This window comes from Chrysemys picta, chromosome 17, assembly GCF_011386835.1.
Source record: "Chrysemys picta bellii isolate R12L10 chromosome 17, ASM1138683v2, whole genome shotgun sequence".
In the NCBI taxonomy this organism is placed as follows: domain Eukaryota; kingdom Metazoa; phylum Chordata; order Testudines; family Emydidae; genus Chrysemys; species Chrysemys picta.
The window spans coordinates 20,858,713-20,871,875 of record NC_088807.1 but is presented as its reverse complement, the minus strand read 5'-3'; the positions used below and the strand labels follow the sequence as shown (position 1 = coordinate 20,871,875).

The 13,163-nt window shown below is 61.3% G+C and overlaps 1 protein-coding gene across 1 annotated transcript; it reads right to left on the bottom strand.

The window, feature by feature from the left end:
* Positions 1 to 766: 766 nt before the first annotated feature.
* On the bottom strand, positions 767 to 11,639 carry LOC112061068 (leukocyte immunoglobulin-like receptor subfamily B member 5). The gene is made up of 9 exons (XM_065571550.1): positions 11,492 to 11,639; positions 11,247 to 11,282; positions 9,676 to 9,960; positions 8,841 to 9,131; positions 6,158 to 6,439; positions 5,444 to 5,557; positions 4,081 to 4,206; positions 3,252 to 3,289; positions 767 to 1,327 (listed from the first exon to the last, which is right to left on the bottom strand). Exons 1-9 carry the CDS (start codon positions 11,520 to 11,522, stop codon positions 1,088 to 1,090), a joined length of 1,443 nt encoding a protein of 480 aa, XP_065427622.1. The 5' UTR covers positions 11,523 to 11,639; the 3' UTR covers positions 767 to 1,087.
* Positions 11,640 to 13,163: the final 1,524 nt, after the last annotated feature.

Genomic DNA, 13,163 nt, shown 5'->3' with positions numbered 1-13,163 from the left:
AAGCTCGGCGGCTGCAGCTCTGGCGCCCCCGAACCCGGGCCTGCCGCGGAGACCCAGCAGCGCGCACGCTGCGCCCAGCCCCTGGCCAGTCGCGTCTGGGCTGCTGCCCAGGTGGTGCAATCCCGCGGCGGCCCCGGAGTGGGGGCAGCAGGCCCCAGCCCCCCCGTCCCGCTCGGGTCCCGCAGGGGAATGAACGGGGCTGGGCTGCCGATGCCTCTGCCCCGGGGCCGCCGCGGGATTGCACCAGCTGGGCAGCAGCCCAGACGCGACTGGCCAGGGGCTGGGCGCAGCGTGTGCGCTGCTGGGTCCCTGCAGCAGGCCCCGGCTCGGGGGCACCAGAGCCGCAGCCGCCGAGCTTGGCCATTGGCCGCTTCCTCCCCCCGCGGCAGTGGGAGCTGCAGTAGCGGCTGCTCCCGAGTCCCACTGCCCAGGGGGGAGAACAGCCGCCGCCTGGCCCCGCGGGCCGCCCCCCTCCTCTCCCAACCGCCCGACTGAGTCCTGCCTGCACTGGGGCCAGGCCGGACTCTCACTCACCCTGGCCCCGCGGTTCCCCTGCGTCTCCCGGGCCTCCCTCCAGCGCTTGCGGAGGGAGGAGGAATGGCGAGCCTGGGGAAGAGGCGGGGATTCGGGGAGGGAGCCAATGGGGGGGGAGGGGCGGAGTAAGGGGGGGGGGCAAGCACTTCTGGGGTCCAGAGCATTTCCTTGTTTGTCCAGTGTCCCGACCGCACATCAGTCGGGACGCGGGACAAACAAGGAAATATCGGGACAGTCCCAATAAAATCGGGATGTCTGGTCACCCTATGGGGGTCTCACAGCGGAGCAGGACTGGAGTGCCCGAGCAGATCACCGGCCGGATAACACCAGGGGAACGTCACAGGCTGGTTTGTGGTTCTGGGTTTATTACAAATCTGGAGATGAACAGGATGCAAAATAACACAAACAGCTGCCTCGGCGTGTCCCCTCCCCCTCCCGGTGCTGAGCCCTCCTGGCCCCCCACCCGTGGGACTGGGTGGGGCAGCACCAGCTGGAGGGAGGGCTATGGGGGGCTATAAGTTGAGCCCGTTCTCTGCAGGGGGGAATCACTCTGTCACCCCCTGGTGGCCGACACTCCCTGCCCCATCACTGCAATAACTCCCCCTGGGTTCACGCTATGGGGGGGCGCCCCTGCACCCTGGGGGCTATGCCCATTGAGCCCCTGGTTCACGTTGATCATGGCATACAGGACGGGCTCGGGGCCAGGGGCCGGGCCGCCCCACTTGCCCTGCAGTGCCTGGCAGTCCAGCTCAGTGTAGGTGAGTCCCTCGGCGCTGGGATCGGGCTCCAGGGGCTGGGAGGGGAGAGAAACACTCTGTGTGTGTGTGTGTGTGTGTGAGAGAGAGAGAGAGAGAGAGAGAGAACACCAACACACACACACACCAGACAGTTCTGATCCCAGCCAGTGGTGAGCTGGAGCCGGTTCGCACCAGTTTGCGCGAACAGGTTGTTAAATTTTGAAGCGGTTTTAGAACCGGTTGTTAACCCGCTTCCCTGCAAGGAGGGGGCGCTGTGGCTTTGATGGGCTCCGGCCGGGAAGTGCATAATTCCTCCTCTGGCCACCGGGGGCGCTGCATGGCGGAGCCATGTGGGCCTCTGCCTGGCCCTGTTGCTGCTGCTGCTCCCCCGACCCCTGGCCCTGGGGCTCCCGCTGCTGCCTGGTGGGTCCCCAGCTGCTCTGCTGGGCCTGGGCTGCGTCCTGCTGCTCGGGCTGCTCCGAGCCGCTCTCCCCGTGAATACCAGACACCCTGCCCCAGCCAGCCCCTGTCTCCAGTCCCTGCCGCACCCCCTGCCCTGCCCGCATCAGCCCCGCACCCCCTGCCCGCTGCCAGCCCCGCACCCCCTGCCCTGCCCGCATCAGCCCCGCACCCCCTGCCCGCTGCCAGCCCCGCACCCCCTGCCCTGCCCGCATCAGCCCCGCACCCCCTGCCCGCTGCCAGCCCCGCACCCCCTGCCCTGCCCGCACCAGCCCCGCACCCCCTGCCCGCTGCCAGCCCCGCACCCCCTGCCCTACCCGCATCAGCCCCGCAACCCCTGCCAGCCACCAGCCCCTTCCACATCCCGTGCCCAAAGCCAGCCCACCCCTGTCACACCCCCCTGCAGCCCTGCCCGAAGCCAGACAGCCCCAAACCCCCTGTCTCCAGCCAGCCCCGCACCCCCCTGCCCTGCCTGCACCCAGCCCCTACCTCCAGTCAGCCCCTGCCCTGCCTCCAGTCAGCCCCACACCCCGTCTCCAACCAACCCACACCCCCTTGCCTCCAGTCCAGCCAACCCCGCACCCTGCTGTCTCCAGCCAGCTCCGCACCCCCTGCCCTGCCCACAGCCAGCCCCGCACCCCCTGCCTCCAGCTAGCCCTGCCCCACACCCCTGTCTGCAGCCGGCCCCATGTCCACTGGTGCCCTGCAGTTCCCAGGGCAGTAACCCTCCACACCTGCTTCAATGAGGGGGGCAGGGAGCAGCCGGGACCCAAACATGTGCACACACCCCCAGGGAGAGGCAGGGACCCACACATGTGAAACGGAGCTCATTTCTAGTTCAGACCCATCTTTTTAAAAAAGAACTTTAGGTAGGGTTAACATACATCCGTATGTCAGGCTTTTTGGTTCTTAAATCGCCTTCCGGGAGGAATTTTTTAAATTTAAACATTTCTCCCAGGAAAATACAGACATATGGTAACCCTATTGGTACAAAAAATACATACTGTGGCACATCCCTTAAATCAGAACTTTTAATAGGGAACCGGTCGTTAAGATTTTGGCAGGGCAGCGATTCCCCCCCGTTTAACAGTTGCTCTGACACACTCTGTCCTGTCCAGCAGGGGGCTCCGGAGAGCTGCTCTTCCCCACCCACCCGGGAACCCAGCAACACCCCCTGCCCACTCAGCCCCATGGGGCAGAGATCAGGGAAATTGTCCCCTGGCACCTGCCCCCCATGGAATTCCACTGACCCTCCGCAAATCTCAGACAAATGCAAACATTTGGAGGAAGGTTTGCGGGGGTCAAGGTGAGTTTTGGGGGTACAGGGTCAGGCTTTTTTTCTCTGTGTTCTGATCCCCAGCTCCGGTGTCTGCCCTGAGGAGGTACGGGGGGGACCAGGTAGAGTCTGGGGGTTCGGCATCAGAACATGCCTCTAGTGGGACCTGTGCAGGGCCAGATGGTGGGGAGGGAGGGCTGGATGGTGCATTGGTGCTGGGGGGATGAGGAGTGGGGGGCACTTACCAGGCCATCCATCTGCTTCCGTTTGCCCATGAGGGCATCTGAGGAATAGAGACACCCCCCTGGTGAGCGGCTGGGTCCAGATCAGGGCCCTGGGCCCAGCCCCCCACCTCCCATCTGAGCCCTTTGCAAACTGGCCCGCCTACCACCCAGCACACTGGGGTGGGGCAGGGTCACTAGCTCCGTGGTGCAGCGGGGGAAACTAAGGCACAAAGGGGGGCAGGGGCGCCCCCAAAGGCACACAGTGAATCAGGGCTGCACCTGCATATCCCCCCCACACACAGGATGTGTCCGCTCTGCCAGGGGGAGCCCCGCCCCTCCAGATGCTGAGCCTGGGTACCCTAGAGACAGGTCCCTGCCCCCTGCACCACAGCGCCCCCATAGTGAGCCCCTACCCCACCCCCTGCAGCACAGTGCCCCCTGCCCTACTCCCTGCACCACAGAGCACCCCCAACTGAGCCCCCCGCCCTGTTCCTTGCACCACAGCCCCCCCTACTGAGCCCCACCCCCTTCAGCACAGCGCCCCCTACTGCTGCCCAGGAGCTTTGGGGCCAGCCCTGACTGCCAGGGGAGGGCACCCCCTGCTGGGCCCCTGCCCCACCCCCTGCAGCCCCATACCCCCTGCGGAGCCACCACTCCCTGCAGCACAGCGCCACCTAGTGCTGCCCTGTGGCATTGGGGCCAGCCCTGACTGCCAGGGGAGAGCACCCCCTGCTGAGCCTCTGCCCCACCCCCTGGGTTTCTTTCCCTGTCCCCCATCCAAACCCTGACCCCCTTCCCAGCCCAACTTAGCGGCGGGTTTAACCCGTCCCTCGCTGGGCAGGGCACTCACTTCCTCGGGATTTTCTGTAGCAGAGGAAGGCGAGGAGGAGGAGGAGGAGGAAGCCGTCAGCTGCCACGCTCACCCCGGTGAGGATGGTGCAGGTCAGAACCGGTGCTGCGCGTGGTTCCGATCCACCTGGGAAGCACCACCAGGCTGTGAGCATCTCGTTACCTGCTGCCCCAGCCCCTCCCTCTCAAGGACCCAGAGACTCACAGCAGAACATGCTATGGGGCTATTGGGGAGGGGCAGGATCAGAGGGGATTCTGGGTAATAGTATTCAGGGGGTTCACACCCAGTGGCAGAGGGCTGTACTGGGGTGTGGGGGGATGTGGGGGGGTGTACCTCAGGCCCCATGCCTGTGAAGTCAGCTGGGCCCAGATCCTGCAGCACCCCCACCCTCCTACCCCCAGTCATGACCCTGTCCTGGGAATTTCTCAGCAGCTTCAGCTCACTTCTGCATAGGAATCGTATGGGTGGGGGGATGGCAGTGGGAGGGGGCTTCTGGCCCAGAAGGGTACTTTGAGATCATTGGGAGAACCATGCCTTGGTGAAGTGATCAGCAGTGGAAGACGTAATTGTGCTGTCATTGCAACAGCCATCAGTAGGTTCCAGAGTCAACAGTGTGTCACTCTGAATCAGTGGGTTCAAGTGTTAACATCACGTCTATCTGGATTGAGAGGTTCCAAGGCTAATGCCCAACTGGGCAGCACCCCAGCGAAGGGGGAGCCCTGCTTCTGAGCCGTTCTGCTGGGCTGTCTGCAGACTCAGGCAGACAGACGGGATACACGAGGCCATTATCCCCAGCTCTCCATCCCCGTTCTCCCAGGGGCATAAGCCTCGAGCTGTGCCCCACACAGGTGTGTTTGTGGTGCCTGTGGGCAGTATAGCACGGGGTTCAAAAGGGAGCTAGATAGATTCATGGAGGACAGGTCCATCAATGGCTATTAGCCAGGATGGGCAGGGCTGGTGTCCCTAGCCTCTGTTTGCCAGAAACTGGGATTGGGTGACAGGGCATGGCTCACTTGATGATAACCTGTCTGTTCATTCCCTTTGGGGCACCTGCCATTGGCCACTGTCAGAGGACAGAATACTGGGCTTGATGGACCTTTGGTCTGACCCAGTATGGCCATTCTTATGTTCTCTGTTTGTGGGGTCCCTGGGGTGGGGCTGTGCATTGGGGGGAAGCTCTCCCAGGCCCTGCCCCCACCAAGCCAATCTGGCAACTGTCCAGTGACACTCCCCCCCCCCCGTCAGCATATGAAATGAGGCTGGTGGGAGGGGTTCAGATGGGACATTTGCTGTGGGGATCTGCCACCTTCCCACCCAGCCCTTCGTGACTCCCCCTGAGGGCGGCTCCTTGGGCAGCACAAACCTGTTTCTGGGGGGGTTGAGAGTGATTTCGTGCCCCCAGCCCTGGTACCTGGCCCTGTGCTACTTGGGCCGGTGGGAGCTGGTGTCGTTCCTGGCTGAGTCGGGTCGGCTCCCCCTGCGGGAATAGAACCAGAGTCAGTCGGGGGGACGGGGGTGAGAAAGCTGGAGCCCGGGTGTCTGTGGTTAGTTATACCGGGAACGTCTCCTCCCACCAACCGACAATGGCAGCTCTTCCCCGGGCTGAGCTGGCGTCCCTGGGGAGAGGACGGGACCCGGGGATTCGGGCCGGCTCAGCGTCCCCGGGATCCCAGAATGGGGAGGATCGACCCAGCGAGACCCTGAGCGCAGATACAGCCCCTGCCTGGCTCCACGGAAACCGGAACCAAAATCATTACTGACTAGTAGTAATTACCAGGAGCCCCTGTCGTGGGCCAACTCCCCCGTGTGCTCGGAGCTGTACAGACACACGACACAGAGACGGTCCCTGCCCCAGCCAGGTGCCATTCACACCTGGAGTCACTGCGGAGCAGGTCTGGGCGCGGCTGTCCCTATTTCGGGGGAGGAACGTCCCTGTGTCTATAGAGCTACAGGGGAGCTTGTCTGCCAACCGGGGCTGTATCAAACCAGGGAGGGCGAATTCCGACAGCCCAGACTCGCTCTGAGGGTCCGTCAGAGTGTGGGGCTGGGAGCGGAGATGCTGAGCCGGGCCCCTCACCTGCTACCACCAACTCCACGGGGTCGCTGGGCTCCGACCAGACGGGCGGGTCCCACTTGGTGCTGTATTGGCAGCTGTAGTTCCCTGCGTCTCCCTGGCTCACTCTGCGGATGGGAAACTCAACCACGTCCCCAGCGGAATCCATCGCGCGCCGTGCGTTCGGGTCTCCAGCTTTACTCAGAAGGACCCTCGCTCCCCGACACCGACACTCACACCGGATGGTCATGGCTCCCCTCAGGGCAACCCGCCCACTGGGGTGCAGGGAGATGTTGGGTTTGGGCTCTGCAGGCAGGAGGAGACAGGCCGTGAGACCCAGACCCCAGCACGGTCACTGTACCCCATCCCCACAGCCAGGCCCCAGTGACAAGGCCAATACAGGGGCCTGCAGGGAGAGAGTCTCCAGCTGGGCTAGCGACACAAGAGGCACAGGGCCCCCCACCTCTCAGCAGGGCAACGGCACGGATCCATCTGCAAGGAGCCCGTGGAGGGGTGGCTGGGGCAGGGCAAGGAGAGGCCGAGGGGACCTAGAGGCCAATTGCGTTTTATCTCCATCAGCTGGGGAAGGAGAAATCAGTTGAGTGGGGAATGATCACAAGTGAATCAGAGTTCGCTGGTGTAGCAGGAACTGCTGGGTAGGGTCACACTGGGAACTATTGCTGAGCTCGCCTGGACAGTAACTACCATTGGCTGAATTCAACCCACTTCCTGGGCAACAATTTACATTCCTGGAGCACCAGGATCTGGCGTTAGAACGTCCAAGGCACTAGGCCAGAACCCACCGCTCTACGGTCCCTTCGCGGCTTCTCTGTTCTTAGGCTGCTTTGTTGTTGTCACAGAGTGTGGGGGGACACAAGGCCCTGCACCCCCGGCTTCCTGCGATTCACCATGACTCGCAGCCAGCCAGTAAAGCCGAAGGTTTATTTAGACGACAGGAATACAGTCCAAGACAGGTCTTGCAGGCACAGACAACAGGACCCCCCTCAGTTGGGTCCATCTTGGGGTCCCCGGGCATCCCAGCCCCCTTGCGAGGTCAGAGCCTCGTCTGCCTCCCAGCCATCACCCCAGCCAGCTCCTGAAACTCTGTCTTCAGCGACCCCTCCCACCGCCCTTGTTCAGTTTCCTGGGCAAAGGTGTCACCTGGCCTCTAACCCCTTCCTGGGTTCTCATGTTACATGCTCAGGTATTCTCCGTTGGTCAGTCTCCCATCCCCCAATGCAGACCATCCTAGCCAAACTCCCCTCTCAGCATTCAAAGCCCACAGTAAGAACAGTCCCAGTTCGTCACAGTTGTATCTTGAGCCATCCCCTTGCGCCGTCTCTGTTTGCTGCTCTGAGTTCCAGCTCAGATACCTGCAGCTATTTCTCCAGGCGATGGGTCGGCTTCTCAATCGAACAACTGTCCCTCCGCTGCTTTATCTAGAGTCCCTTTGCTCTCGGACAACTTCTCCCTTCCTCTCGCTGCCCCTGAAAGTGCTGGGTGGACGTTTGATCTGCACTATTTGCTTTACTTTCGCTACAGCTCACTTCCTCCTCATTTCTTCAGCCCGTTTCTCTTTGCTCACAGCTGGTTTCTGTCACATTTCATTCGTGCTTTTCTTCTCTTGTGGTTTTCTAACAATTGCTTTGTAACTTAGAGACTCTTTTTCCTTCCTGTTTCACTGCCTGGTTCTTCCTTTAACTTTCCCCCTCATGCCTCTGTCTTTCCTCTGTCTGCTTCTTCCTGTTCCTGTCATCTCTGTCCCTTCTCAACGGGACTTTCTCCCTGCCAGCTCTGTGCCTGGCCCCTTCGATGACACAGCTCAGCCACCGGGTCCCTTTTCACTGTCTCCCGCTCGCTGGGTCCCTGCATTTCTGATGCTGGTTGTTACCTCGCTGGCTGCTGGTGTCTCTCTCCCGGTGCTGGACACCCTCCCTCCAAACTCTACCAGCCATTTCCACCAGGAGCACTGGGGGAGGAGCTGCTGGCTGCTGTCCCCGGCTGTTTTCTTTCTCTCCCCACCACAAAGAAAACCCGCCCCAGGCTCGAGCTCCCCTCACTGCCGCTGCCCAGGAATCCTTGGGGGTCTCCCCACAGCTGTTGTTTCCAGGCTGCTTCTGAGCAGCCAACGCCAACGTGTGCAGCTCCCACTGCTCTTTAACCCGACAGCCCCCAGCCCCTGTGGGCATCACACAGCCAGCCCTGGAATGCAGGCACAGGCTGGGGGCGGGGCTGGCTGGGCAGCCCCTGGGCCCCGACTCCTCTCTGCATCCCCAGAGTAGGGAAGGCCGGGGCAGCATCCCCCTGGGGGCAGGGATCCCCTCCCCTTCAGCATCGAACCTCCAGCAGCTGCTGCTGCCCCCTTGCTCTGGACCCCACCAGTGATTCTGTCCCTGCCCCCTACCCGGGCGTCCCCTCTGCTGGGCCCAGGGCTCAGGGCAGAGCCTGGCTCTGAGCGCCCCATTGGCACAGAGACCCCCGATCAGTGATGTGCACAGGAATAAAAATGTGGCCGCTTTTGAAAGGGCACTTTCTGTGCCCCCCACAGCCAGAGGAGCTGGCTCTGCTTCCCGGAGGAGTTCTCTGCTCCGGACCCACTAATTCAGGGGGGCCCTGCACCTGCTTGCCCCCCAGGAACATGCCCTTGCCCCTGAGGGTCTGGCTGGGTGTGGGGCGGGGAGCGAGGACACTGAGCCGGGCCCCTCACCTGCTACCACCAGCTCTACGGAATCACTGGGACGCGACCAGATGAACAGGTACCATTTGTCGTGATAATAGCAGCTGTAGCTCCCGGCGTCTCTCCAGCTCACGTTGCGAATGGGAAACTCAGCCAGGTCCCCAGCCGGCTCCACGTCCTGCAGCACGTTCGGGTTTCCATCTTTGTACAGAAGGAACCTCATGTTCTGGTGCCGACCCCGACACTGGACAGTCACAGTTCCCCCCAGGGCGACCCTGCCGCTGGGGTGCAGGGAGATGGAGGGCTTGGGGTAGCTGGGCTCTGCAATGAGAAGGAGACAGGTCATGAGAACGACCCTGTCACAGTCACTGCGCCCCGTCCTCGCCGCACGGTCCCAGAGACGGGGCCCTGGGAGAAAACCCAGCCAGAGGAATCTCTCCAAGATCCCAGAGATTCCTGGGAACTACACCAGAAACTGCCTAATATCTAGAGCACCCCCCCGCCCCGCACCCGTCTATCTATTTAATGGGGCCTCACAGCCTGGGAGCCAGGACTCCTGGGTTCTATCGCTGGCTCTGGGAGGGGAGTGGGGTCTAGTGGTTAGATCGGGAGAGGGCTGGGAGTCAGAGGTCCTGGGTGTTGAACAAACATGCTGAGTAAAAACCCCCGCCCTAAAGCGAAGCCCTGAGGATCTAACCAGACACAAGGTGCAGGAGGGATGATTATCCCCCATTCGTACAAGGGGAAATGGAGGCACACGCAGGTAAAGTGACACCCCAAGGAGTGTCCCATCTGCCCAGAGACCACCACGATGGTCCGGCTGGGTGTGGGGCTGGGAGCAGGGATGCCAAGCCGGGCCCCTCACCTACTACAATGATCCGCACAATGTCACTGGGATACGACCAGTTGGGCAACTCTGATCTGGAGCGAGATCGGCACATGTAGACCCCTCCGTCTTCCCGTCTGGCGCTGGGGATGGTGAATTCACCCCCGTCCCCAGCAGCATCCAGCTCCCAGATTTCGATTCCACCTTTAAACAGAAATAACCTCCTGGCCCCGCACCGACACTGACAGCGGATGGTGACGGCTCCCCCCAGGGCGATCACTCCGCTGGGGCGGACGGAGATGGAGGGTCCGGGTGCAGGTAGCGCTGTGTTCACACACAAACAGGAGTGAGATGGGGAGACACAAACCCTTCCCCGTGTGTCTGTCACCTGCCCTTAGCGCCCAGCCCCAAGGACAGCGCCAGGGGTAACAAACACCTCACTGCATCCACAGGGAACCTGTGGGCTGGATTCTGATCTCAGCCCCCCAGGGTCAATCCGGAGTCACCCCCTGACTGCACTGGGGGCCGGGCTGGGCTCTGATCTCAGCCCATCAGTAGAGTGGGGTGATCATATTTCCCTCTGCTGAATATGGGACACCTGGTAAAATTACTCGTATTCAAGCATGTTCAACGGCAATCAATCAGAACTGTGCAGTACAAAGACTCAAATTAACACCAAGTTGACTGAGCCCCTGTTAAAAAGAAATCCTGCGTAGCTGTATTCTTTTTATTTACCTTCTTTTCTGTGAGGCTTTAGGGTTCACATGGGGAGGGGTGACACACACACCCCTATCCCCCCCCTCCCCGGGGAGAAGTTTTACTTACACACACACACACACACACACACACACACACACACGTACCCCTCTCTCACACGGGGGTGACAGGCCGACCCCATCCTCCCTACCCAGCACTCTCTGCCCTCCATGTCAGGCTGGGCCATCAGGGATGGACCCGCCTCTCCTGGTACCTGGCGCCGTGTCTTCCTGAGGCAACACTTGGGAAGCAGGGAGAGACACAGGGCCCCATGCCCCCATCCCCAGATTTCTGCCAGGGTTCACACCAGAATGTGGCCAGGCCAGCAGCATCCTGGGAGCTGCTTCCAGCCACCGGGGAGGAACAGGGGTGGGTGAGGGGGAAGAAATGACCTGGCCCTTGTCTTTGCAGAGCTCATCTCTCCCCCTCTCCCCCAGGGATGGAAGCAGCTTGTCCCTTCCCGCCCGCACAGTGTGGAAAGGCAGCGAACACCCCCAGGCTGCTGCTGGCCACCCACATAACCCAGCTGCCTCCTGTCCCCCGGCTACCGCGCAGGCAGGAAGGGGTTAAGCCCTAAGGCTGCATTGTGCCCCAGGGCCCAGGGAACCTGACTGCAGGGGCCTCAGTGACCCCGGCCAGGGAGGTGGCTCAGCAGGGGAGGTTGCCTAGGGGGCAGAGCAGCCCTGCACTCCCTGGGGGCAGGACCCAGGGCGAGGAATTATGGGGTGAAGAGGGTTCTAAGCCCAGGGGCCTGTGGTGGACCCTGCAGGTTCGGGGTGGGAACAGGCTGGAAATCGCTTCCCCCACCTCTCCGTCCTGAACACTGAAGTTTCCCCTGCCCCACAGATACTCACCTCCGGACACCCCACTCTGCCCAGCCAGCCAGCAGCCTGGAAAGGAGACAGCTCATGAGGGACCAGATCCCAGAGTGACTCAATACAACACCCTGGTCTCAGATCCCCCCGCTCCAGGGACATACTCCTTGGTCTCTGATCCTACTCCTCACCCGCCCACCCCATTGTGTGCACACCCTGGTCTCAGATTCACCGCCCCGCCCCGCCCCCCATGGACAGATGCTCTGGCTGTCTCCGATACTCACCAAGGAAGAGGCTCATGAGAGCAGACCCCATAATGGGGGCAGTGAGGGGCCCCTGAGCGCTGCCACCAACACCCCGGTGCCCAGCTCCACCGAGTCCCAAATAAGAAACTCAGCTGGTGGCTCCAGCTACAGGAAGTCAACGATGTCTCATCTCTTCCTCTGCCCACCACACCTTGTCTCTAATCTGCAGGCGAAATCTAGTGCGGTCAAAGTAAACAAACGGCTTTGCGAAACCCAGGGACCGTCAGCCTGGCCAGGTGTCATGCAGCTCACAGCTTGTCTGCAGCCTTGAGGAAGGTGTATGAGACTAACACTCAGGCAACCATAGGGTCTGGTCTTCAGTCTTCCACTGACCACAATTTCCATAAAAATTCCATCCCCTTTTCATTCTGGGTTCAAGACCGGCTGGGGACCCATATAGGTAAAGTTAATATGTGATGATGCAAGTCAAGGCCTGCATTGTAATGGACCTGCATGATGAGGAGAATTGAGGTCATTCAGGAAACCATAACAGACCCACACACACACCCCGCCTGCTTTGTTGCATTCTGAGTTCAAAGCTGGCTGGTGACCCATGTAGGTAAAATTAATACGTGATCACGCAATTAAAGGGGGCAGAGTTAAGGAAAACTTAACTGGGGTATTTCCTGGTGCTGGAGGGTTTAACTCTGCAGCCTTCCCTCTCAGCCTGCAAACCTGCCCACCTGCGACACGAGCCGTGGCACTGTGTGAGGAGCGGGTGCGATGGGGGACGCCTGGGTTTGCTGCCCCTTGCACCATAGCTGAGCGGTGATGACGGGTTTACACTGTAACGCCTGGTTCTAAGGGGCTTTTCTCAGCATGTGAATTAAATCAACCAGGTTCAAAAGAAAACAGGAGGAAGAGAAATTCCATCCCAGGCACCCCAATGGGTCACCAGCCGGGAGAGACCCAGTGACCTTCTAATGCCCCCGCAGAGACCCTGCCCCCAAGCTGAAGGAGACACTGTCAGTGGTTATGAGGCCAGACCCCTAGAGAGGGATGTGACACAGGCTTTGTGTATACGCCATTGGCTAGAGGGCAGGAGAAATCTGGGGGTCAGGGGACTCCATTCCCGGCTCCGGGAGGGGGGTCTAATGGTTAGAGCAGGGGGCTGGGAGCCAGGAGCCGGGTGTGATGGTTGCACCATCGCCCATCCATTCTCACCCAGCGCTGGGTTGGTGCTGGGTAGGGGGCTTAGGGTGCAGGAGCTGGGGGGCTGGGTACTGACAGGGAAGGAGGGAGAATGGAAGCTACTCCCAGTATTTGGGGGCACCTGGGTTCCCCCCTAATGAGCGTTTTAGGGTGAATCTGCCCCATTGCCATGGGGGACACTGGGAGGCATCACTTGCCCCTAGCTTCCCTCGCCCCTCCCCCAGCTGGCCAGAGGTTCTCAGCTGGAGTTTTGGCGGGAAAACAAATTCCCCACATCCACTGACCCTGACTCTGTGAGAGGGGAGCCCCTCCCCCCGTCCTTGCCCCATCCCCCCTCCGACCTCCATCCCTCCCCTTGCCCAGACCTTGGTCCATCTCCGCTCCAAGCTCCACCCCGCCAACCCCATCCCATCCCCCCTCAAATCCCCATCCTCTCTGCCCCGGTTCTGTCTCCCCTCAAACCCCCCACCCAGCACCAACCTCCGCCCATCTCTCCCTT

What these genes read in the sequence shown, in the direction of transcription:
- LOC112061068 (XM_065571550.1), bottom strand. Translation starts at nt 11,522, where the DNA reads ATGGGGTCTGCTCTCATGAGCCTCTTCCTTG. An exon ending in GCAGAGTGGGGTGTCCGGAG is followed by an intron (nt 9,961 to 11,246) that starts GTGAGTATCTGT and finishes GTGTGAACACAG; the next exon opens with CGCTACCTGCACCCGGACCC. An exon ending in GGAAGCAGATGGATGGCCTG is followed by an intron (nt 1,328 to 3,251) that starts GTAAGTGCCCCC and finishes CTCCCCTCCCAG; the next exon opens with CCCCTGGAGCCCGATCCCAG.